General features: G+C 45.0%; 1 protein-coding gene and 1 long non-coding RNA gene across 15 annotated transcripts in view; one reads left to right on the top strand and one right to left on the bottom strand.

Moving 5' to 3' along the window:
• The window catches only part of LOC144122196 (polyamine-transporting ATPase 13A3-like), a 738347-nt gene that overhangs the window by 67855 nt on the left and 643905 nt on the right, over positions 1 to 26587 (top strand). For all 14 annotated transcript variants that reach the window (XR_013312846.1, XR_013312843.1, XR_013312839.1 and 11 more), the window contains exons 3-4: positions 19072 to 19239; positions 19984 to 20097. Coding sequence is in view for 6 of the 14 variants with exons in the window: in XM_077655777.1 (XP_077511903.1) it covers positions 19072 to 19239; positions 19984 to 20097 (282 nt within the window). In the remaining 8 variants the exon portion in view is untranslated. The remainder of the gene's footprint in view (positions 1 to 19071; positions 19240 to 19983; positions 20098 to 26587) is intronic.
• The window catches only part of LOC144122198 (uncharacterized), a 64702-nt gene continuing 41234 nt past the window's right edge, over positions 3120 to 26587 (bottom strand). Inside the window, exons 2-3 of the long non-coding RNA XR_013312848.1 lie at positions 6960 to 7174; positions 3120 to 4094 (exon numbers count right to left, since the gene is read on the bottom strand). This is a non-coding gene — a long non-coding RNA (uncharacterized LOC144122198). The remainder of the gene's footprint in view (positions 4095 to 6959; positions 7175 to 26587) is intronic.

Raw genomic sequence — 26587 nt, 5'->3', positions numbered from 1 at the left:
CTTAACTTGAGGAATATTTTGTCGCTGGTAACTGAGAGACAGATGAACAGAATCTTTCATTTGAAAAACAAGTACACCGCACTTGTTTACATTTAAGGTGAGACTTAAGTCACACAACCAACTTTCAAGCAAATTCAGGTACGATTGCAGGAGCACATAAAGCGATTGAATGCCAGCTGCAGCAGTGAAAAATGCAATGTCGTCCGCATAGACGTACGTGCGAATGTTTTGATGGCTGGGAATAGAGCTCATTAGAATATTAAAGAGCACAGGCTTCAAGACTTCCCCGTGTGGAACACCTCTGGATTGTTTAAATCTTCCAGTATTCACACCATTTAGTATACAAAAAACTGCCTGTTTTCAAGGAACGCAGATATCCACGCTAGTAAACAATATCCGCGCTAGTAAACCCGCCGGGGTGGCTCAGTGGTTAGGGCGCTCGACTACTGATCCGGAGTTCCCGGGTTCGAACCCGACCGCGGCGGCTGCGTTTCGATGGAGGCGAAACGCAAGAGGCGCCCGTGTGCTGTGCGATGTCAGTGCACGTTAAAGATCCCCAGGTGGTCGAAATTATTCCGGAGCCCTCCACTGCGGCACCTATTTCTTCTTTCACTCCCTCCTTTATCCCTTCCCTTACGGCGCGGTTCAGGTGTCCAACGATATATGAGACAGATACTGCGCCATTTCCTTTCCCAAAAAACCAATTATTATTATTAAACAATTCAGAATCTGCAGAGTGTATAATCTTTGCAATAATATGTAGTGTTCTACGCTGTCGTAAGCTTTGGCTACATCTAATGTAACCAACGTAGAATGCATTTTTTGGTGCCGCGCAAGACGAATGCGACTCTCATGATCGGAGTGAGCATTCCATATGAAACATTTTTGACGGAAACCAATTTGACAGGGACTAAGGATATTATTGCGGTCCAAAAACTCCGAAACACGTAGGAGTAATATGACTCTTTCAATTAACTTAACCACGTCTGATGTCAATGAAATCGGCCTAATATTATCCAGAGAATAGACACCACCATTCTTTAAAGGTATTACTTTTGCAATTATCCAGTCAGGAGGAATCCATGCATGTTTCATTGAAAAATTAACCAGCTGCAATAAGCATGTAGGAGACTCCTCAAAGAGGACACTTAACATTTTTGATGGCCAGGAACAGCTGTTGGTAACCTCAACACTCTCTGGGAAAGCTCGGGAAGGGTAATAGACGGGACATGCTTAAACTGGTCCACTGGCGCCACAAACGCGGAGCGCGAAGGAAGTACAAACGAGAAACGCTGCTCTAATCCTTTGGAAATTGTCTCAAGTGTTTCTCTTGCTTCTTGCAGAGACAAAACACATGAGTGTGAATTTTCTGACAGCGGAATCTTCTTCCGCGATCTTAAGAATCCGAAAACCGCGCGACGATTTCCGGATTCTGATAGGAAATCAATATGCTCGAATTCGTAATTTCCTTGTGCTTGTGAGATTGTGCGTTTTAAATTATCCGCAATGAACCTATAATCATGCCAATTTTTTCGGCACTGACTGTATAGGAGGTTCTTCCATGCAGTCTTTCTGTGTCTGTAATCCCGAGAGCAATCTGCATTCCACACTTTAGCTGAAGTGTTCCCTCCTGATGTACGTACCAAAAATTCGGAATTCTTTCGGCATTCCTCAATAGCCAAGCATATGCCTTTCGGTGTATGCTCTTTTTTATTTTTTTTATTTTGCATTTATTTCAGTCATGTACAATGGCTGAGGAGAAAGGAAAAAAAGCCGCGCACGCGGCTTGACAAAGCTCCCATCTCCCGTAGCGGCTTGGCACGTAGCAGAATTAACCGCTAAAGCAAGAGTGGAGCGCAAAGAGGACTGAAACTGGTCATAGTTTATATATGACCTGAGCTAAGAGCACGTCGGAGTTAAGCGGCAATTAACATCATAAACGATAGGTATGTGATCGCTAGATGTTCCACAATCCACAGTCGACCAATTGAGTACAGGAACACTAGGGCTGTTGAAAGTCAAATGTGACACAGATCGAAATTTTGCGCGGAGAAATGTGGCCGAACCTGAATTCTCAAGAAAGGTTGTTATCAGTAACCCAATCCCAAAGGCACTTATCGCAGAAATCTGTCTTAAAGCCCCAAGAAACATGATGAGAATTAAAGTCACCGGCCAAGAGAACTGACTTCTGACAATTAAGGAGCAGGAGATCTAGCAGGCTGGTATCCTGCACACCGCAAGGAAAATAAACATTTTCTCATGAAAACCTATAGCACCCTGGAATTTCAAAGTCTAAAGCCAGTGACTCACAGTCTATAGTAGAGCACTGAAAAGTAATCTTAGCCCTGTGACAAAATTTAGAAGAAACTAGTACGAGTAAGCCTCCTCCTCTTGACTGACGATCTTTTCGAAATGAAGAATAATTTTGCAAACGGATGTGTTTATCAGGTGTAAGCCAAGTTTCTTGTAAAATAATTATGTCTGGATTATGTTGAGATATAAGGTACAGTAAGTCTGTTGAAGCTAAAAGAAGTGACCGACAGTTCCACTGGAGAACTCTTAACACCCCTATGGCTGAAAAATCCGGGCAGCAGCAACTGCCTTCTCTAAAACAGTTTCTTTTGGCTTAGAGCCAATCTGTTGCTCATTTGATTTCGGCTTAGGATGTGGGGAAGGTTTAGACATGGGGTATCCACTGCGTTAGATCATTCTCGTATCCGAATCCACCATCTCTGCATCATGAATAATTTGAGCATTATCTGATTTAGTGGACCGAGGAAGTGGAGAAACAGCAGTAACTTGTTCTTGGGGCTGAGGCTGCTCAGGCAAGGAATGTTGGGTCATTAACGAAGCATGGCTGACATGGCAGAAGTCATTCCAATTTGCGTGGCCTAGCTAATCTGCGTTGCCAGAGCGTTAGATATGCACTCTGTGACAGTGGACACTATCCTGTCAACCATCTTAGCCGTAGAGGCTTCCACAGCAGTCACTATTGCCTGAGAGATATACGAATCTAGTGTCACTCCTGAACGGGCTGACACACCTGCATAGCCGTGAGCTCTCTCTTTATTTTCTGATATTGCCTCGCGCCGCGAACAGCGTTTGCGGTCGGTTATGTCTAGAATTTGCAATTCATGATCCCGAGAAGGACAATATATAGAATTTGCATGCGAGATCCAGCACAAAAGCAACAATTCTCGTATTGATCAGAGCATAAATTTTATGGATGGTCACTGCCGCATTTGCAACAGCGCAAGGTGGATTTGAAGCCACGTCAACTATGGCCTTTTCTCCGGCAATTGGTGCACTGCAGTGGCTTAGACGGAAGGGGACCTACACTGGAGCTTAGAGGCCATGCTTTTATTTCTGAGGAGCAGGCAGTACCCGCAAAAGTGGCATTAACTGTTTCCATTGCACCCGCTCATTGTTCACCTCCCGGCTACAGCGATACGCAGCAACACCCGCGGCACAGAGGAGGTCGAGGGTCTCAACTGGAGACAAGCAAAAGTCCACACCACGAACCAAACCTTTTGTGCTGGCCAAATGAGACGGAATGAAGCTGTTTACCGAAAGAGACCAAAAAAAAGAGCAGTTCAGAAGATCCTTTAAGCACGACAGGTCTGGTGAACGGCACAGAATCCCGCCACGTCCAAAGTGCCTTTCCTCAGTGATTGCCTCATAAAGGGATGTGGCCGCCTGGAGAGCAGCTCGAACAGGCCCTCGATTGTTAATTTTGATAAAACCACCACCCTTTGGCACCAGCGCCACAGGAATGCTGCGGAAGCCGGAGCGTTTAAAAGCTTCCAGGGGCATCTCATGAGGCGGTAGGGAAGCCGACGAGGGTGACCTCCCCTTGCCGAGAGAGAGACTGCGTTGACATTACTGAGATTTATAAACTCACCGCGTGCGTTATCCACACAAGAAAAAAGGTTCAAAGGCGCAGCGGGAAAAGGAAAACAGGACCAGCCGCTCAATACTTAGCCAATCCCTCGCCTTCCTCCGCTACAAAATTTCCAGTCTCTCGCGCTGTAGGTTGAAAGCGTGGACTTCATCATCTTCCATGCGTGCGCTTGGAACATCGTCAGACGAGCATGCTGAAAAACGCACGAAATGGCGGGAAATTAGAAGCAGTGAAATTCAGAATACCTTGTGCTAACCCAATGTCCTCGGGTAATGTAATTAAGCGAGCTACAAAATTTCCTTGTTCTGAGTCTATTCTGTGAATTTTTCTGCTAAAGGCTACTGAATTGTTTTATAAAAATTCTTGGCATACATTAGTTTTTGTACACAGACCACTGCACGCTGACTCACTTTTGCAGTGGGTATAGATAAAATTAAATGCTATAAGTGCAGCGCCTATGTATGCACGCAGTGCGCGCCAGAAGTAAAGGCAGAAAGATATTTTGGGGCTCAACACCTAACTGCCTCGCTTTTGTCTCAGGTATTAGCTCTAACAATACACACATGTACACGGACACACATATTATAAGGATCTAAAATCTCGTCCAATACTGACTTGAGGGCTTGTCTTATATGTTTATTACTAAGTAATATCGCAAGACGTGGCGTACTGCAAAAAATAGCACGTGTTTTAAAACGACTGTTCGTGAGGATGAGGGTGAGGGAGGGCCGACGATGTGAGGACGAGGGCGAGCGAGGGCCAGCAAATTCTTCGAAGTGAGGATGAGGGCGATGGAGGACCGGATAACTTTTAAAAATGAGGGCTAGGGTGAGGGAGGGCCATAGATTCAAAGATGAAGGTGAGGGAGGAAAAGTAAAAATGAGGGGATTTGCCCACCTCTGCCCAAAACTCTTGGGGCCCTACAACCGAGATTTCTCTTACCCCAACTATTTGTAAGCTTTTTGAAAAACTTCTTGCCACTCGACTCTCCTGGTGGCTCTATTTCGTCAGAAACATTAGTCTTCCCAAATTAGTTTTCGACCAAGATACAGAGCTGAGGATGGTCTTGACCGCTTCCTCAACGATGTGATACGGCACTCACCTAACAGCCGTCTCGTTCGCACAGTCCTAGCAACAGATATCACGAAGGCCTACGTACGACATTTTCCACGAAGCCATTCTCAACACTATGTCATCCATTTGCATGCCTTGCAGCTATGTCGAGCAATTCATGTTTTTTCTTTCAGAACGGACTTTTGCTATCTGCGTTATTGATAAACCCACAGGCCGCTTGATTTCTAATCACGGAGTACCGCAGGGCTCAATTCTTGCCCCAACTCTTATTAAAATCGCATTGATTCCTCTGATACATAGTCTCTTCATCGTTCCTAATGTTCAAGTTCTAACATATGCAGACATCACTCTCTGGTCCACAAACCGCTCAGCTCAGGTGCAACAAGACTCCCTGCAAAATGCCTCAATCATCTTCACAACTTTCTTGCCAACACTGGCCTCTCCCTCAACCTCTCTATACCCTGCTATATCCATGTAGGCCATAAAGCTGGCCGCCGTATTTTCAAGGCCACTCCGTTCGCGCTCACTATTGACAATGCACCACTTCCTGAACTGGAACATACGAATGTTTTGCGCCTGCACGTTCATGCTTCAGGAAAAGGCACGTCGTGGTTGTCAGCTATGCGCAAAAGTGCTATAAACACACTTGGCCTCAGCCGCAGAATAGGTAATCGCTCTTGAGGTGCCCGCTCAGATAGAACTCGTCGACTTGTTCGTGCTGTATTTCAATCTCGGCTGGTATACCAGGCTCAGGTTCAACAACTTACGAAACGACAGCGGTCTACACTTGAAGCATTCAACCACGAAGCCATTGCGAGTCATTACTGGCCTACCCCGAGCAACTCCTATTTGTCTGCTGCAGCAGTATGTGCAGCTCAACACAATGGAAGATAAAATTACCCAACGACAAACCAATAGAGCACGGGAAGTTTCTCTTCGATGTTCGAGCCTCAACCACCTCCATGGGACTCCTGTCACATTATATCAAACAAGCCTGCTCGTCATAAGAAGTCGGAGTTCTCTTCGCCGTCACCACCAGCGTTTTCTGCGCAACATGATCGCTACATCCTTTACACAGATTTCGCCAGAACCCCAACGGGGGACGAACTGCTTTCATAAGCCCGACACACCCTCAACTCTACAGCCGCCAAGCCTACTGTACTGACACTCCACCCTCTATTCCCTTTTAGCTGCAAGTGATTTTAATTGTCATAGCATTTTACCTGATGACCCTCCTTGTAATCAGGTGCACTTATATACTCATTCAAAAGAAGCTCTGAAGCATCTAAAGAAAGTCCGTGGTACCCTTCTGGTTTCCCAGGCCATACATGCTGCTTGTTAATCTTACCAGGTGCCTATACTCATCCACTGGGTTCAAACTCGCACAGATGTCGATAGCATCGCAACTGACATGATATCTCGTTTAACGGATGTTCCACAAGCTCCTCCTGCCCCTTTGCCACCAGATCAACTTCTGACACATTTAACACATTCAGCCTCCCTCAGGCAGCGTACACGCGCTCTTATTGCCCTGTTTAGCTACCAACTTCCCCCCAACCTATCACGGGTGGAGGAGGCCTCCCTGAGGCGGCTGCGGGTCGAAGTGGTTCTTACGCCTGCAGTTCGCAATCAGAGACAAAGCGAGAAGGTTCCGGCGCCGGAAACATCCCTCACTGTGAAACACCCGCTTTTGACACCACTGTCCACCACCTACTCTGGACATGCCCAGGAACTTCGCTGGTGCGCGCTAGTGTTCTTCAAGAGGCAGGCCTGTCTTCCAACAATGACTCTTATTCACACTTGTGGCTAACGAAAAACATTTACGCCCGATGATTATGCGACTTTTTACGCATAACCGGACTCCATGCCTTTTTTAACGCATTATAACATTCGTTATTGACATCTCGTTTTATGCAGTGCGGCACACTTAACGCCGCAAATAAATAAATAACATCGTTTTCAGGGAGCCTTTAAAACTGCTTACCTGTGAGAAGGCGTAAGCCCGCCTGCTCACTTTGTGATGGCAGTCGCCGCTCGCTGCAGCGTGATGTGACCCGATGCCACGCAGCTGGCGATACGTCTGCATGGATATACGTACCGCCGCTGCTACGCCGCCGCACCCCTTCGGATCTGCCCGCTAACTTCATGAAGACAATCGCCGCGATATCGCAACCGGTGCTTCAGCTTAAGGGTACACTCCTAAAATAAAGGTAGCAAAAAGGCAATACATGCAGCAGTTACTAACTCTGACTTCGTTTTACTACTTTTTTTACTATCTTCTACCCTCTGCAATGTATAGTTAGTAAAAGTAGTCCTGACTACCTTTTCACAAACTGTGGTCGCTAGTTAGTACCATGGTGTAAGAATAGAAAGGTGTCTAAACGAGCGCTCGGCAGGCGGCGCAGAACCCCTCGCAGTTCTCGGCTCTCGGCCAGATGGCGCTACACGACTGCGGGCCCTTTTGAAGTTCGAAACAGCGAAGTAAATTGGGTGGGAATAGACGTTAGAAAGGAAAGGATGAAATATTGTGGAAATATACATTGAGAGGCAGTGAGAAAAACTAGCCTAAATTTCATTTAATTTATTTCATTTATTTACCCTCAGGGCCGTTAGGCGTTACAGTGGGGAGTGGGAATAACATACAAGTACAAAAAACAAAACAGCAGCTAAAAAATTTGAATATAGTTACAGCACACAGTGGTTTATTATCCATAACAGCACTAGCAAAAGGCAGCATTACACAAAACAAACCACAAAATTAAACAGCAGCTAATAAAATAAAACATAGATATAGACAGAGACTTATATAAAATTAGTAACAGCGTTACGAAAGGCAACAGTATCAGTAATTTCAGCAATATCGTGGGGAAGGTGACTCAAGCTGACACAAGTTCTGGGTATGAATGAATCGTGAAAACATCTCGTGCGGCAAGGAGGGATCCAAGCTTTGTGGCGGTGATCAATGCGTGCTGAAATATACGATGGTCTTTTGAACAACCTCTCTTTAAGATAAGGATTATGATAAATTTTGTGAAAAGTACATAATGAAGCTATTGACCTGCGATGGGAAAGAAGCGGGAGGGAAAGGTCAGCTTTCATGGCAGTTACACTACTAGTACGATGATAGTTGGAAAGTGTGAAACGACAACCCCGGTTTTGAACTGATTTTAAGTCAGAAATGAGAGATTCGACCCCAGGGTTCCACGCCGATGAAGCATATTCCAATATGAAGCATATACAAAGCTTAGTCAAAATGAGTAAATAACAAAAAATAAGACTGATATTTTCAGATAATTCTCAGTGTTTACCAGTCGTTCTCGTGATCTTCAGGTCATTTAGCGTGTGCGAAACATTGGGACTTCCAACAATTCGCTTGCCACCAGTCCGACAAAAAGTGGATGCCTGAATTGATTGGTAATCCGTAATTCCTCAACCCGCCAAACCGAAAAACATTCATGGAATTTAGTCCAACACGGCATGCAGAATGAGCATGCAGTGGTGAACGCGATCTGAGCAGAACCTGATAGCTGCTATTTTCTGTACTAAAGGCAATAAATAAATGAGACTTGAAATTCTTGGAACAGTGTGAAAATATCGCCAGAAGATATGCAAAAAGAGCTCAGGCCTGACTGTGAATTAGTCCGCACGTTACTGAAACTGCATAAACTCGATCGTAACCTCATTCCTAGCTTTATTGCCTCGGAAAGTAAGGCACTCTAAAATCGATGTCACTCGTGAGCGAAAGATCACATATACGACCTGCACGACAACCAGCACGGAAATTAGACCTCGCTTTCCTCGCTAATACCCCGGCCTATCCACGCTGCAATAAAGAATGTACTTAGGAAAGCTTTGACAGTTTCCTCAGTGTTTGCGTCTTGTTGCCCATTTCTTTCTTTTTTGCTTTGCAGTACTGACGCATCCTCATTGACACATAGTAGCAAAAAAGCTGAGCCATAATTGTCTCCTTGTGATCAGGGCAAGGAAAGGAAAAACTGCAGCTCTTATCAGCGCAAGACGATGTATCTCCTTCGAAGGAATGTAACTCTCGAGTCATCCGTGAAAAAAAAGAGATTTAAAAAAAAGAGACCACCAAATAGGACAAAAAAAATAAGGATAAAAATGACACCGAACACAGGGCAACTCCGCTTTGCCACAGCGCTCCTGGCCATGCGCTGCAGCATCCCATCCGCACAAAACAAAATGAATAGCTCGGCTCAGTGACGTCTAGGTTCCTTGTAGACAGGACAAGAGGAGACGGGATTGGCGGTGCTGTCAAGTGGTCAACTTTCATGCGCTCAGCTTTCGAAAAGTATACGCTTCTGACACCATCTAGTTCGAGTCGATGACAGCCCCAATTGCTAGGAGATAAAGCTAGGAGATAAATTGTTCGGTGACACTTCAAACAAGTAGCTGAAGCCGCGCGATGTGATGTTCGAGGAGTATGATTCCAGCGGGCCCTTCTCTGTAGATGGGAGATCTTGATTCACCGCATCCTCTTGAGGACCGTCGAGCGGCTCGTGAAGAACACGGCGTGCGTTTAATTTGCACCGGATTATCGTGCCACTCAGAAGGCCTTTTCCATTAATTCCTGACTTTCGACAGGTGTGCAGAGCAGTCAAGGAACATTGTTGGCACCGCGTCTTTTGCAAGACATGCTCTCCGCGGTGTACGTACGAGTACATATGGCCCTCAATTGTACGTGGCTTCCCACGTTTTCGACACGAGATTAGGTTCGAAATGCTTCCCACATAAATAGCCTGAAAGCTGCAGCAAACGGTCCTTACGTGGAATGGCATTTCTCCTCAGCTTCTAACGTCCTGCATCCTTTGGTGCCGAAAACAGTGACAACTTTTCTTTGCAGCACTTGTTGCCTTTCGTGCATCGCGGAAGAAAGCACTTTCTTCCCTTTGTCGAAGCACCGGAGCACCGGCGACGGCACCATATACCACCAGAATTAAAATACCGTCATGTTTCATTAAAAGAACAAAAATACAGACCGAATTCGAAGTCCTTGCCGAAGAAAACACGCTCAACGACGCGTTCACTGCAAGCGGGCGACAACGACACAAACAGCAGAAGGCCCGCTGTTGTGTGCCGCCATCTGTTGGCAGGCTGCGTAACAGCGAGACTCTTCGGCCAACGTTCGGAGCGCAGGACAAGCGGCGCCGCTGGTACACCTCTTTCCATACACCGTGGTTAGTAACTAGGTAGTAACCGTTCTTTTAACCCTAAAATGAGGAAAAAAGAATATAACTGACATGGGCTGTTGTCTGAATGGATTGCGTTTTTAATTGATCATTTCTGCAGAGGCATGCGATTAGGTAGGCTAAGCTGTTTCTACAACCTCAACCTGATAATTAACGCTGGTGCCTGAGCTCAACGAGCAAGAGCCACTGGTCCGTAACTGAGAGCCATATTGGCGGAGTATTTAGGACTGAGAAAGGTTTACTAGCGCTCGCGCAGTGCGCGTATCACGCGCGTGTGGCCCTTTCTGAATTGTGCTTTTTTTGCATTCTGGACCTTTGCGTGTTCCCGGCAAGGCTGTTTGATGTCATTACCTCGAATAATTTGCACATGCAATGCGCAATAAGCCTAAACCTAAGTGTGTGATTTACGGCCAGCACGCTCTGATAGCTTTGACTGGTTTTGGAGTTAGTTAAATTGGCCATGTAGCTTTCTTATTTTTCAACTATGCACAAATTTAGCCACGCCAGCGCACCGTACGAAGAACCTAGCAGATGTGGGGACCTGTCCTGCAGTCCCCTTTGTAGCCTTTCCCGCGATGCGCCCTGCACCAACAGCATCACATCCAGGGAGGTGCGTATTCCCTGGTTAGTTACCGTAACTAACATGGGAGGGCGCCACACAGACTGCTTGCGCTCGCGCGTGGGACGTAGCTCACAGCATCACACTATTCGGCTGGGATCGTCGGCGCGAGCGGACGTTTCGCACGCGGCTCGGCTCTTCGCAAGCGGGACGAGGAAGTGGCGGGGAGACATGCTCCTGTATTTCGTCCCATCCGGCTTTCGCAGTATCGTAACCTTGCTGGTGAGTTGGACGACCTCGATTCCTAAGCGTATTTTGTTGCTAGCGGGCGTTATTGTTGTTGTAGCAATAAATGCCTGTTTGTGTCAGCCAATGTGTCGCCCCTTTGTTCCGTTAGCACAAGGCCTGCCGTGGTCGACATGCGCTTGGTTGCGTACGTGATCATAGGGTGGGGTCTGGCGGTTTGGAGCCGTGTCAGCCGCGATTAAGCGGTGAGAAAGTATTTGACCCCTGTTAAAAACCCCACACAATATATGCGAAAATTTCTGCTCATTTTCTTAGTAAGTACTACTAGTTTTTTTGCGACTGTAGGGCTCTTCACTGGCTTCTTGAGGTAGTAACTTTTACTAGTTCTACTTTTACTACCACCACTTCCTACGAAGGTTGTGATTTGTGTGGCAAGTAAGTGGTTAGTAGTTACTTAGTCAATTCTCCGGGCTTTTTCCTAATAGTGTATAATGCGGCAGCTAATGGGTTAATGTCCATATATGCAGAATTGCTCGATGTACAAGTAACTTTCACTAATCCCTAGGAGTCCTCATACCCCTCCTGGTGTAGTGATGTAGTGGTAAAACGGTGCGCCACTGCCCTGGGATGGAACGTGCTGCCACCGGTGGATTTTGTGCTATACAGGTTCCTCTTCCTAAGCAACCTTGGGCTATATCGACACCATCTCTTATGGGTACCATCGAGTCGCTCTCTCACACACGCTCGCGCACACATGCACGCAGACACACACACAGATTTTCGCCTAATAAGGCAAGTAAGGCTTACTGCTAAGAAGTCAGAGCACGTGTAAAGGCTGACTATTCCTACCTCAGATGGTCACTGTGGCGAGTGTGTCGTACACAATACACATCAGGATACGGCGAGGGAAAGAATGATTAGGTTACATGCTTTGGAGAGCGTATAAAAACGGTAAACATAACAGAGGCTTTCAAACAGAGCGGAAATGGAGCGTTAAGCTAGTAAATATAATGCAGGCATTCAAAGCAACCGTACTTGATTTAAAAAGTCAAATACCTCCTAAAGTTACATGTATGCGTTTTTTTTAGACTGATAACGAAGAGGATTTATTTATTAATGTCATGGTGGCGACTTAAAAATTCTGGTATAACGAATGATTGTTGTTGCATGCCGTAATTTGTTTCTACTTTACTCTTGTTGTAAGTTGTGTACCTTGTGTTGTAATCGCGTTCTTTAGGTAGGTGTTTTCGAAAAAATTCTCTTTCGTTAAGCTTGGTTGCGTGGAATATGGTAATTGCTGTTTTGCTGTTAATGAGGTTTACGATTATTAATACATTGTTCTTCATGAAAAGTGGAGCGGAATTACTTGTGTGAGGTGTGTTCTCAATAATACATAAACGCGTTTCTGTGAAACAAATAGCTTATCTATAGCGGTTTTCGTCGTCGTTCCCCAAACGGGTAAACAGTATTGAAGTCTAGAGTCTGACGGAAATCAGTGTGGTCGAGATGGTACATGACGAAAGTAGAAGGCGCCGACCAAAAGAAAGGATGGGATGACATTTCGGCTCCCCCATGGGAGCCTTGTTCACAATCGGGCATAACGTACGTAGCTTCGTCGTTTATTTATACACGGCGCATGAGCGAACCCAAGGCACCTGGCGTAGATTGGGGGCAAATATACGTCATTTCGATTAAGCGTGTGCGCTGTCGTGTGAATAATCAGCTATTCCAAATAGAGCCGTGACTTCCTGTCCCTTTCTTTTGCGATAACGCGTGCGCCCAGTTTATGTTGTGTGCGGCGGACACCGAGTGCTCGGCAAGTGCACTTTGATCTGCGCGCCGGTTTCGACCTCACTCTGGTGATCACGTATTTTTTGCTCGAAGTCACCCGACTCGCCGACATACACAGACGGGCAGTCCGCACATGGGATCGAATACACGACACCTGGGAACTTTTTCTTCTTCAGCTTGTCTTTCACGTGCACAAGCTGACTCCTCAGTTTCCGAGTTGGCACAAGCGCGGCCTTAACTTCGTAGGACCGTAATATGCGCGCAAAAGGTTCGTTGATGCCAGGAACATAGGGAATCGCGGCTGGTTTCTGGGTAGCGGGACTGGCTTGCAGCCTAGGACGTTCCATTTGGCGCTGTACAGAGTCGATGACGTGTACAGGATAGCCACAGGCGGTCAACTCACGCCGAACGCGCACATCTTCAGCAATCAGGTCTTCTCGTCTGGAACAGATTTCTTTTCGTCGGAGGAGCGATGACACCACAGAACGTTTCTGGCAATCAGGGTGAACGGACATAAAATGGAAGTACCGGCCAGTGTGCGTGGGTTTTCTGGAAACGGTGAAATTTAGACGAGAGGAGTGTGTGGAAACAAGTATATCTAAAAACGGGAGGCGGCCGTCGGTTTCCTCTTCAACGGTGAACTGTATGCTGAGCACCAAACTGTTGAGGCGAATACTTAAGTCATGTAATGCTTCTTTCTTCAGATTGCAAAAGCACTTGTCCACTTACCTCAGGAACACTTTTGGAGCAGGCGTGAAAGACGCAAGAGCACGGCCTTCGATTTCCTCTATGGCCAAGTTAGCGACAGTCACGAAAATCGTTGCACCCATGGCGGCTCCGTGAATTTGCCTGTATGGAACATCCTCAAATGTGAAGTACGTATTTGACAGGCAGAATCTGAGAAGGCGGGTCAGGTCATGTCCACATATCGGAGTCCTTTCTGGTAGTGATGGGTATGATTCAAGGGCGGCGTTGCATGCTTCCACGGCAAGGTCAATCGGCACACTTGTGAAGAGTGATTTTATGTCGAATGAAACCGTGATTTTTCCGGCGTTGATTTAAAGGTTTTGAACCTTTTCGATGAGGTGCTGGATGCTGCGCGTATGTGCGCGCAGATGAAAATGCGCTTGCCGAGCACTCGGTGTCCGCCGCACGCAACATGAACTGGGCGCACGTGTTATTGCAAAGGAAAGGGATAGGAAGTCACGGCTCTATCTGGAATCGCTGATTATTCAGACGACAGCGCACACGCTTAATCGAAATGACGGATGTTTGCCCCCAATCAACGCCAGGTGCCTGGGTTCACTCATGCGCCGGGTATAAATAAACGCCGAACCTACGTTATGCCTCATTGTGAACAAGGCTCCCGTGGGTGTGCCAAAACGTCATCCCATCCTTTCCTTTTGTCGGCGCCTTCTACTTTCGTCATAAACAGTATTGAAGGTGTGAATGCACTAGACGGTAACATAGCTGTTTTGTCAGTTGTGAAGGTAATATATTCTATAATTTATTAGCAATTCCGATGGATCTCGCAATATTGTATTTTATGTTGTGGATATGATTTGACCAGTTCAAATGTTCTTCGAACACCACTCCGTAAAATCTATGAAATCCGCAACGCTGGATGACTTCACCAGTATACTTTACTACTATGGTGTCATCGGTATGTTACTATGAGGCCGAAAAATAATGTACTTTGCTGTGTATAGTGCTCAATTCTAATCTGTTTATTCTAAGCCACTCAAACTTTCCTCAGCCAGATATTAGCTTTTCGTTAAACAGCGCATAAGTTTAACCAGAAAAAAAAAGAAACATTAGTGTCATCGGCATATAGGATTATGTCTGTAGTTAGAGGCACGTTAGTGATATAATTGATGGGTAAAACGAAGAGAAGCGGACCGATAGTGAAGCCTTGTGGTACCCCAAATTTTATTTCTCCTAGTATGAATCGCGAGAGGAGTATTTTTGGATACTGTAGTCTCTAAGTTAAATCACGTTGAACTAGGTTAAGAGCAATTCCCCTTAACCCATACTTATTTAACTTTTTTTCAATATTCTCAATGAAATATTTCTTTTGTATACGGTTTATTCTCAAAGTTGCTTACTATATTTTCTTTAATGTGTAGAGCGCCGTTTCCGTACACTTGTTTTCAAAGCCCGCATTGTTTTTCTGTTATAATATTATTTACAGCGAAGAAATTTAGAATACGTTCATTAGTCACTTGTTCAACTGATTTGGAAAGAATTGGCAGGAGTTGAATTGGCCTGTAGGAGTTAATGGTATTCCTGCCAACCCCTTTAGAAATAACCAATACCTTTGGATTTTTTAATTCATCAAGGAAAATGCCAGTAGACAATATGTGATTGCAGATGTATGAGAGTGGTGTGCTAAAGCACACCGCGACTGTTTTTATAAGCTCTGCTTTAATATCATCAGCACCTCAAGCTGCTGAGTTCTTTAATTTAAGCAGTTGGCTATTTTCGTCTCATCTGCAGGTGTGAGAAACAAATTGCTTATACTAGCCAAAATATAAGATCTCTAAGTTGGGGCGCAATTGCACAGAGCATCTCATGATCCGGTTTTTAGAAAAGGTTGATTAAATTTATTCGCAAGTTAATATCCTGTGTATATTATTCCATTATCACTCATCTCTGAAACAGGACAGGAGGCAGTTCATTTATTATTTTCCAGACTCTTTAGGGTCATTAAGATTATTAGGGAATTTATTCTCACAATTCGTTTGGCAAGCTAACATTACATCGCGGCTCAGTCTGTTTCTCACTTTTTTTAACTTTTATTAGGTGCTCAGAGTGGCTTGTCTTTATAAAAGCGGCAAACAGTCTTTCTCTTTCTTTTACTCTTCTTAACAGCTCGTTGTCATCCATGGCTTCCTGCATTCCTTACTGCGTTTAGACTGTCTTAAAAGAAATGCTTCGTCAAAGCTTTTTGAGCATTGCAGCAAAACGGCCGAACGCCAAGTTGTAGATGAAAGACCAGTCTATTTTGCTCACTGAACTTACAGAATTGGGAATCGTGTTCTTATTTGTCGCTCTGTATGGTGGAGGCGCATCATGTTTACTGTGACGGAGTCTTTGTTTCAGGTGTAAAAATAGAAATATCCGCATATGATCACTTTGGATATGAGGGTCTCCGATTCTAGACCAGTAGTTTGCGCCGTGAAGCATAGATCAAGCAGGCATCCAAATGCAGAGGACATAGTAGGAACACTAAATAAACACAGGGCCGACAGAATAGTAGACAACACAGGTGCTAGACATCAACTGACTTTATTCACGAAAATACCACGCATTTATAGGCGACAATCCGGTGCCAAGAATACCAACAATGAATTCGCATTCGTGACAGCACTTTCCGACACAGGAACCTCAATTCTTTGGTTGAAAGATAAACATTCGGTTTGCTGACGCACTAATGCTTTTGCACGTGTATAAGAAAGGTTTCCAATACCTCGCGCTCCTTCAGGTCTCCTTTTACATATATCACACCTGTATGCTCAAAAAATAGAGTAAAACTCTTTTCGCTATGTTGACATCGTGTGCAGAGATTCTGCAAGATTCTTGTGCTCTATGAGGCGAACGGTGATACAACGGCCATTTTGTCCGATGTAGCATCTTGCGCAAGATAACAGAATTCGATACACCACATTGGTCCTACAGGCCAAAAACGGCTTCCCATGCTTGATGTGGCATGGCAGTTTTCCGCTGGAGACGTCATTTACAACTCGGCATAGTTTGCCGAGTTTGTTGGGTGCAGTAAGCACAACATTGATATTGCCTTTCATGGCTACCTTTTTAAGGCGGCGCGTAACCTGGTGAACATAGGGAAGTGCCACGCATCTAGCCCGTTCATGACCTTCCGTTGCATGCAGGAAGTTTGCGCGGATTATCTGCCGTAGACATAACGATGAGAAAATATTTTTGGCGATGTTTATGGCAGTAGAGCATAAAATAGAAATGTTGGTGGAAATGAAACAAGGTCATTTATTATTTGAATGAACGGAGGTTGGCTGATCTAATGCAGTCTAAGAGAAACTGATATGCGGCCCTGCGTCCAAACATCATAAGAAACAAAAGAACGTTGTTCGCTGGATCCTCGAAAATTTTCCATGGGAGCGCTGCGTGCACCAGACTAAATAACCTGAAAATCCCTCCAAAGTATTATTTCACATGCAATTGTGTAGGGAATTTATAGACGGAACGATCTCAGGTTACACATTCACAAGGTTTTAAAACTTTCGAAAGCGCTGCTACGGGGGACACCAAGAGAAAGAAGACGAAGGACAAGCGCTACTATCAACGGAAGTATATTGGAAAAAACACGCAAGATTAAATAGCTCACACAAGGCAGCCAGCAGCGCATGCGCCTACCCCCAGAATGACAAAACGAATCACTGTGTTGGATTAAGATACTGAATTTCACAATCGTGGATGACAACAGATGGTGTGCTGACGCATATGTTGGAGTTTTTGGGAATATGAAATGCCTCGGATAATTCCCTTCTTAGGTGATTGGAATGCCTATACAGAAGTTTTGTACTATTGAACAGAGGTACACATGCATTTATTTCCAACGGGCTAGAATGATTAATTTCGCAGTCTCTGTAATGCAGGGCCAAATTAGAGGAAGGAGCCGCCATTAAAGACGAATTATGTTGGCATAGCCGTGTGTTTATACATTTACCAGTTTGGCCTATATTTGGCAGTTTTGGCGTAGCAGCGCTTGCGAAAATTTTAAAATGATGTACCGACTCGCTCGATTGTCGGTGTTACATCCACAAGGGTTCTCACTCCAGACGCAAGACAATTAATTAGCAGCTTTATGCTAGGGAATTGTTACACTGTGCTTTTTAAGGAGACACGAACTGACGAAAACGCGATGAACCGCGGTGACTGTTCGGTACTGAGCAAACACTTACTCATCGAATCAAACGCTACCGTGATTTTAGCAATGTAGCAGGCAAGGCACCTTTACTTTCTCATGATTATGTCGTAACATTTTAGATGCTAGTGGCGATTCCTCACATTTGAGCAGTGTTGTTAATCCTTCCGACGGCAATGTACCAGGGAAGTTAGAAATTGAAATTGGTCTTTGAGGAAAGGGAATGGTGCAGTAATTGTCTCACATCTCGGTGAACGAGCGAACGACCGAACCGCGCCGTAAGTGAAGAGAGGGAAGTGGGAGTGAAAGAAGAAATAGACAAAGAGGTTTAATACTGGAGGGCTCGGGAATAATTTCAACCACGTGGGGTCCTTCAACGTGCACAGACAACGCACAGCCCACGGTCGACTTTTTGTGCTCCGCCTCCATTGAAGCGCGGCAGCCGCGGCCGTGGGTTCGAACCCGAGAACTCCGGATCAGTACCCAAAGGCCATAACCATTGAGCTTCCTCGGCGGGTGCAGACAGAGTAGACGCCACAGAATTTACTACGTTATCGGGGATCGGGATGTAGGTGCCGACACTGACGAAATGCAGAATTAATTCGGCTTTTACTCTTCTAGGCCTAACACACGCGGCCTTGCAATAGTCTCCTCTTCTTTCCCGCTTGACGATTTCGAAAACAAGGCCGACTTACCTCAGCCTTCTGTCCACGAACGCGTAACTGGTTAAGAAATTTTCTTTCGGGCTGTATGTTGAGGATCTTCAGCTGGTCTGGTTGCATAGCCATTGCTCTGACAAAAGGAAATAGCGTCTACTTGCTGGTCGTTTCAACGAAAAGAGCGCACGAAACAGGATCGAGAAAAGGAGACACGCACGCACTCAGTGCTGTGTGTGTGCGTGTCTCCTTTTCTCGGTCCTGTCTTTTGCTCGCTATTTCGTTGAAATCATGTACCAACTGGCCCGGCAACTTTTCGTAATTGTTCCTGACTGCTGCTCAGTATGAAACTACAGTCTGAGTTGGTGGGTTGTAAGAAAACAATGCCAGTGTATCTGTTGGCTGTCGATGCTCTTGTGACATCGCTGCGCCACCTCAACTTTTTGTTTTCGCACAGGGAAGCAGAGCGTTACACAAAGCGCGGAAGCTACCAGCAGGCACCGCAGTACTACAAACAAGTGCAAAAGGAGTGTCTCGGGCCTATTGTACTAGACAAGAGGCGGTCGTCCTCATGAACTTTAGCGTCTAAGCTTTCGTTTGCCAGAAACAGAAACTGAAGCTGCAAAATTTGGTTCAATATCACTGCGCCTGTGCGATGCCACTTTTTTGGTCATGTGGTGCTGCCACAAATGCCCTCCCACTGGCATAGACTTGGTTCCCGTGGCATCACGCAGGAAGTGCACGGCTACGCTTACTCTTCTTTGAGACAAGGCCTGTACCGGGCACTTTCCGTGCTCTCCTTGGGCCTCCTGCCGCTGGTCGCCAGCTGGAATCCCGGATGGTACATCCACATCACCTGCAAAGTGTGCCAGCTGTCACGAGCCAACGTGGTGGTCATAAAAGTGAGCACGACACAGCGTCTTTCCTTCTTCCGAGTGGTCTCGCTACTTAACTGATCTCACGGGAGCAATTTCTGCCCATTGCGGAAACAGTTCAAAGAGCAATCTCGGTGACATATATAATGTATATAATTTTGCCCTGCAGTATCAGGACCTACTTTTTGGACTCATATAAGCAGAATGAGTGTGCGCAGAGACTGCAGTACTTCCTGCATTTGTAGTCACCAGCAGACGCAATCAGGATGCTTTAATACACCCTCCATCTCCCGGCCATAGCTGGGGACGGATCCCCAGCATTGCTATTTAGGGTGCCCTCCTCGAATGTATAAGCGAATCTGTGCTAATTCGAGATTTCGTATTTCTCTTTGCTGCTAGTGCGTGGCCTGACATGCAAGTGCTGAGTTGTGGAGAACCGATATAATTTAGTAATGCAGATTACTGGGACTGACAGACATACAGTCATCCACACACATCTCTAGAGCGCTGGAACGGCGCACTGAGCAGTACACTTGTGTCGCTTACGAGTGATCTAGGGCTTTTAATAATGCTTTAGCTTGCATGCGCTTTCAAATGCATCGCGGTCAACTCCGCGCCTCTTTAAAAATTTTTTCGGGACCCTCAGGCAGCGGCCACATTCATAAATGTATAACGCAGCATGCCGTTCGAGCGCGATCTAGACAGGTGCATGAACGGCTGTACATGCATGTGTTCTTGATAGGATATGTGTTCGTTTTACTTTTTTTACAGGACTCTCATTCCCGCCTGTCCATCTCAGAAGTGATAGTGCACCCTCTGGGGAACAGGAGGCTCTCTCTAAGCGGCAGCTACCAGACACGAAAACGAGCTTTCTCAACTCCCATGGTATGCTTGGTGAAAGGCTCTCTATATTGCTGCGGTATCGCCGTCCACGGTTAATTGCAAGACACGATTCGTGGCCAACCAGAAGGCTGCGGGGTATCATAGCGCTTAGAAAAAGCAAAAAGGCGTTGGTGCAAAAGATCGCCACCGCACCCCCTCTGCACTTAAATCACAAGGACGCCACATTACAGAGCAGGATGCGTATTTTTGTAAACATGTAATATGTAGCTTAGTGCGTGCGAACTCAGGGTTTTGCTGTGTGAAAGCCAGGAACTAATATAAACTCTTCTGTACTACGCACTATTTACAAGGTAGCTAATTACGCAGGTGCGCATCTGGGTTGCGGTTTATTTTGGGAATATGTGCAGCGTTTCTTCTTGGGAAACAGAGCCGAATATTCGTTTATTGTGTTGGTGCATACTATCAGTGCTATTGGGACCAACATGAGAGTGCACACCGCACAGAATAAAGAATTTGCAGAAGCGTAGTTTAGAACAGGCCAACGCAAGAAGAGCATACCCTCAATATGGTACTTATTTTAACTAGGCGGAAAGGAAGATAGAAAACTGCTCCCATAACTGATCTTTGACAGTTAAAGCTGGAAGACTGTCCCAGTCGGATGCCATGGAGAACGAACTCAAATACTCGTACGAGTGTATAAGGCGTGTGTTTGAGTGTTGGCTGTGCTGTGGGAACAAACTCTTTTTATAGTGTGCTAGTTTAAACTCCTTTGCGATGCTCGAGCGCACGGGCGTCAATACGCGCCACCTCTTGCACCGTGCGCTTGCGCATTGTCTCAGCGGCGGTCTTAATGCGCACTCGGCCGCAGTAGTGTATTGGCGCACTTTCAAGTTAGCCGAGCCAGCCGCCGTCAAATCATATACACGTCGTGCGGTTATTGGTGCGACGCCGTCTGTGCTGCCGACGGCATGAATGCGAAGACGTGGAGCTTGAAAACAAGCTAACAAGAGCCAAAAGTCCGAAATTCTGCTTTGTGAACAAAAGGCTTACTGGCGGCGAAAATAACAACAAGCACACGAAGCAGGGGAGCAGCTAAGGCCAATCCAAGTGGAACCACTAACTGGTGCCGGCAGCACAAGCACGAAACTGAAGCGATCCGCGATGATGAAAAACGATGGCTGGCTCTCGGTCTCCTTCGGCTTCCCTATAATGTGTGGCGCGGGCGGCGCCAATGGCACCAAACTAGGGAACGAGGCAAGAAGAGCTAATGCTCTAAAACGGAGTATCTGCAGTAGAGTAACAATTATTGCTACGTGTACGTGTTTGCTATTTCAGTTACGGCTTGTACTTGCCTTTTATTCATTTATGTACGTTTTTTTTAAACAAAATTATGTGGTAATAAAAAACACGGCCCTTTTGTCCTTAAGCCTCTAAGAAAGCATTGAGAAGTTCGCTTTCGAAAATGCAGGCGCCGCGTGTTCTAACCTTTATTGGTGAGGAATGTAACGTAAAGCCCGTTTCTGTGCTTTGTCTCTAGCCTTAGAACCCATCTGTGGGTACGGCTCGCAAGCTTCACATTTTTACTCGAGTATGGTACGAAAGAACACCTTCTGCGTTGTTGTGTAACAAAACCTAACATTTTCCCCTTCCCGACTGCGATGTCGATATCTCTTGTCCAGTATATGTTCCAAGTTGGACTCAGGACAAGGTGTTTTTATTCTGTTGAACGAGAAACTGGGCTGCTCCGATGATGCCAGCTATTTTTTGCTTGCTTTATTTCTTTAGATACTGCAGCTCCTTATTGTAGGAATTTTACCAGGATGGGAGATGAACAAACTGTAAAATATAATACAAGGACAAAGCACAAATAAACAGCGGCTGACTGAATGAAAATAAGTAACAACCGAAAACATCAGTATCAAAGAACACTCCCTCAAGGAGAGAAGCAAGTAACGTAAATGGCTGCAGAACTTCAATGTCACTCAGTTTATTTCAGTCAGTTGCTGTTCTTGGGAAAAAGAACACTTATAGCAGTAATTATCGGGCTGAAATGGAATTACTGTTAAAGGGTGCAGTAGTACTTGCTGTACGGCTAGTTGGTTCTGGCTATAAATTTGAACCGCGCAAAGGAAAAAAAACGCAAGAATACTGAGGTTATTGTAGAAAACACCATCTTTTTTATACGCCAGTACACTATCACAGCGAGAACAATGTATCAAGAAAAAATGCAGAATGTCCATAAAATGATCGATTATCGTGATCTGTACGTGTCAGTTTAAAAATCCAGCTCCTGGTCAGTGAGTCCTACCGATGACTTTATGTCCCAGCTTTATATATGTGACAAGCCTCAACTATTACCTTTCTACGCGCTGCTTTTCTTTGCCGATAAACATTGCCTTTTTTAGCACTGGTTCACACCCTATACAATCTTTGCAATCTTTTAACTGTTTCCCATGGACCGTTGGTCACCATCTCATTGAAACGAGGGTCATTCTGACCGATGTTGACATGCCCCAAGTTGAGGGGTGTGGATGACCTCAGATTGGCAGTCTGCAAACCGCAGCCCAGTATTGATAGCGCATCTGGGGGGTCGTCTGGCCATCATGGAGCACAGCTTTTCAAGCCTGCATGCTGCTCACTCCATATCGACCGCCTATCTTCACGTTTTACGCTATTTTATATATGTACGGGATCACCGCCAAGTGCCTCTTGTCTCTCTGCTTTCTTGGCAGATCACCAGTGGACGTGAGGCTCATTTTTTGAATGGATGTTTCGCATACAGCAGTTATTATGAGCAGCGGGTAGCCAGTCTTATCCAGTTGCTGAAACTGCTTGTCAAATGCAGCCAGCACGCAGTGTTCGCCGAATTTAGCAAGGCGCTCTTATTATTCAAATTTAAAGGCTGTCTTTGCATAGTAGCGTATCCGGTTGAGGAGGTTACCACGAATAGGTTGGTTTTAGAGTGCCCAATAAATAATTGAAATAACAACTTAAGTCGGCTGAGGCGATTTTTTTAACTTATTGATTGGAAGTTTGTTAATAAACAATCTTTTGTTAATAGTTTTTGTTAATAAGCCAGAAACTGATGCTGGCCTAAAGTTGCCGTGAATAAAGCACACCCCTTTTCTCTGTAATTTTTATAACCTATTAATGTTAGTTTTAGTGCTGGGGTCGCAGATAATAGATGCATAACAGAGAGCAGGGAGAACATTTGATTTAGAGGCAACAAGACGAATCGAAGGAGTAGACAGCTTTAGACGACGCCTCGGGAAGTACAGCCTGAAGCGTGCAGAATTAGTCGCGCAGTCTATATGTTTAGTTCAGCTGGGTCACTGATGATGCGATGCATGATTTGCAACCTCAAATGTTTCATACGGTTAGCTAAAGATCCCCAATTAAGGGGGCTTTTAAGAGACGTCACACTAGTTCGGAAGCTGTAATTATTTGACACAAATCTCGAAGTTCTTGAAATCTCGAAATTCTGGACGTGCTCGAGCTTGTCACTTAACCAAACTGGGGGTCCCATACAGGGCAGGTATATTCAAGAATCGGTCGTATGTAAGTGAAATGCAGAAGTTGTGTGACATTCGACTGCGCTTTATTGAAATTTCGTTTTAAGAAATTAAGCATTCTGCAGGCTTTGGATGTGATATAGTAAACTTGTCTCATCCACGTTAGGTTAGATGTAAAATAAACACCGAGATACTTGTATTCAAGTACTTTTTGCAATAGAACATATATGTAATGAGTAGCTTGTTTGTAAAGGGGAACGCTTTCGAGTGAAAGAGATAAAATTGGCATTTTGTAGCATTCAAAGACATTAGCCATTTTGAACCCCAGCACTCGATGGAATCCAAGTTTCGCTGAGTTTTAGCGCATCAGAGGAACTTTCCACAACATGTTAAACGACACAGTCGTCAGCATATAGCCGAGTTTTGCAGGTAAGATCCAAAACAATGTCATTGATATAAATCAGAAAAAGATGGGGTCCAGGAAGAGACCCCTGCGGTACACCTGAGGAAACATTTACATAATCTGAGTGCGAACCATTAATCAAAACACGCTGCATGCGGCCCTAAAGATACGAATGAAGCCAGTTGATGACAATGGGATGCAGACCAGGACAACTTAACTTATCTAATAATAGTAAATTAGGTACAGAGTCAAAGGCTTTCTTAAAATCTGGAAATACGCAATCTATTTCCGAGCCACGGTCAAAGAAAGAAAACAGATCATTATTAAACTCAAGCAACTGAGTAGAACAGGAAAAATCCGCCCTAAAGCCATGCTGAATTTCTGTGAAATACTTATGACAATCAAGGTGTTTTATGACTGTGCTATATGATATATGCTCCAACGTTTTACAGCGCGCACTGGTTAAAGTAATCGGTAGATAATTAGGAACAGAGCTTTTTGAACCAATTTATTCCACTGGTACCACATTAGCATTTTTCCAGTCATTTGGCAGAGACGCCGAGTTAAGAGATGCTCGGAACAAGGTCACTAAGTAATGAGAGATTTCATTCGCGCATGACTTTAAAACAAATTTAGGAACCCTATCAGGACCACCGGCAGAAGATGAAATGATATTACTAAGCACTTTAACACACCTTGGTGAGTAAAAACCAATTCAGACTTGGTTTGAATGACAGATTCACGAGTTAACGGAAGTTCTCCTATGTCTCGTCCTATGTCTATGTCCCATTGCTCAAAAGCAGACTGAAAAAAAAGTATTAAAGCTGCATGCTTTATCACCATCATTAGTAATAACTTTACCATCGAGGTCTAAATTCGAAAATCCACTAGCTCACGTCCGTTGTGTTTCAAAAACGTCCACAATTCCTAGGGATTCTTACGCAGTTTTGATCCCAAGTCGTGGCCGATGCGATGTCGAGCCCCAGCTGGGCGGCTTGAAAATGGCGAATAAATATCCGCCCCTCGTAGATAGTGCTGCTAGTTCGTCCTTGTTGGGAGATAAACAGAGTGGTCAATGGCAAACAATGACCCAGATGCGCAGGTGGTACGCCGCAGCTTCTCATCGAGGCATCGTCAACAGCAGTCGAGCTGAGTTTAAACTTGACAGGCGCATGCTTGGGTGCTTTATCACCGAATGATATATCAAGTAACACTTGTTGCTGGGCTTGATGGTGCATAGGTCTATGTACAAACGGTAGCGCCAAATAAGACACATTCACAAGAAAGGTGGACAAGACAACGCGCTAATGGCAACTGATTTTTATTGACAGAAACACACAATATATAGGCTTACCGTCACACTACCTATCAGCTGCAGCAAACGTCAGAAAGATGAATAGGGTCATAAAAGCAATAAAAGACAAATACTAAACACATGACTTAGTTAAAAAAGATAAGATCGGAGAAAGAAGATTAAAAGGCATGACACGTGGTGTAAAGGGCCAAAGAAACATGACTGAATGGGATCTGAAAGAATGAAGACAAAGCCAAAATGCGTTAAAACCGTAAAAAAAAAACAGAAAAAGCACGTGAGATAAGACAACCATCTAAAAAGCTTAGTGCACTAAAGCCTTCAGGTTACACTGGGAAAAACCACAGCACCTGTAGACGTGTTCGTATCAGGAAAACTTTTATAAAAATGCTTCTTCGGTTTTGCATATGAAGATAGAAGCATCGCTAACCGCACTCAGGCCCGTTTTCCTAATTAAAAAGGCTTCATTGAATTCGCGGGATACTCGATCACGGCCTCTACCTAAAACTACAGTTCTTTCAAGATTAGGCCCGCAGGTGCTTTGTTCACAGTCCTCACACTGAAGAGGCAGATTATAACCTGTTCCCGTCCCCATGAAACGCTCTTGCTCCCTCAACCTTTCATTTAGGCAGCGCCCCGTCTGTCCAATATACACTTTTCTGCACGCGAGTGGGATCTGATAAACAACTCCTTCATTGCATTCTAGGTACTGACGGGCATGCCTAGTTACGCAGTTTTTTTTTCTTATTTTTTCTGAGTTTACACGAGGACATAATGAGGTCAGCTTACAGGGAGCAGAGAATACAACTGGAACTTTGAGTTTAGATGCAACTTTTTTCAGGTCATGGGCAACGCGGTGGGAGTAAGGCACCACTTCTGGCCACCTGTCAATATAAGTGCAATAATTCTTGTCCGAGTGTATTATGTTTTAAGCAGTGCTGTATTTTAAAATGTATCTTTTTTTTTGTGTGTGTATGTGTGTGTTTAGGGTATGTTTGCCTTTCTACAATGGTTTTTATTTTGTTTGTTTGTTTGTTTTTGCTTCCGTGTGCATGGGTTTATTGTATTTTCTGATATTAGGCCTAGATCTGACCGAAGCCTTCGATATTTAAAGAACGCAGCGATTCTCGCTGGCATTCTAGGAATTAGGGTTCGAAAGAAGATATATGACCACACAAAGCCCTTTCTATGAAACAGACCAATCAAAATGAAATTTCCGGACATAGAATCCCCCACTGTCCGTCTGTGAAGCAGGGGTACGCCGCTGGGATCGATGCTTTCCCCCTTTCTTTTCAACCTAGCCAT

The sequence above is a fragment of the Amblyomma americanum genome, chromosome 2, assembly GCF_052857255.1.
Source record: "Amblyomma americanum isolate KBUSLIRL-KWMA chromosome 2, ASM5285725v1, whole genome shotgun sequence".
Classification (NCBI taxonomy): Eukaryota; Metazoa; Arthropoda; class Arachnida; order Ixodida; family Ixodidae; genus Amblyomma; species Amblyomma americanum.
The sequence above is the reverse complement of the archived record's forward strand: the minus strand, read 5'-3'. Positions and strand labels throughout refer to the sequence as shown.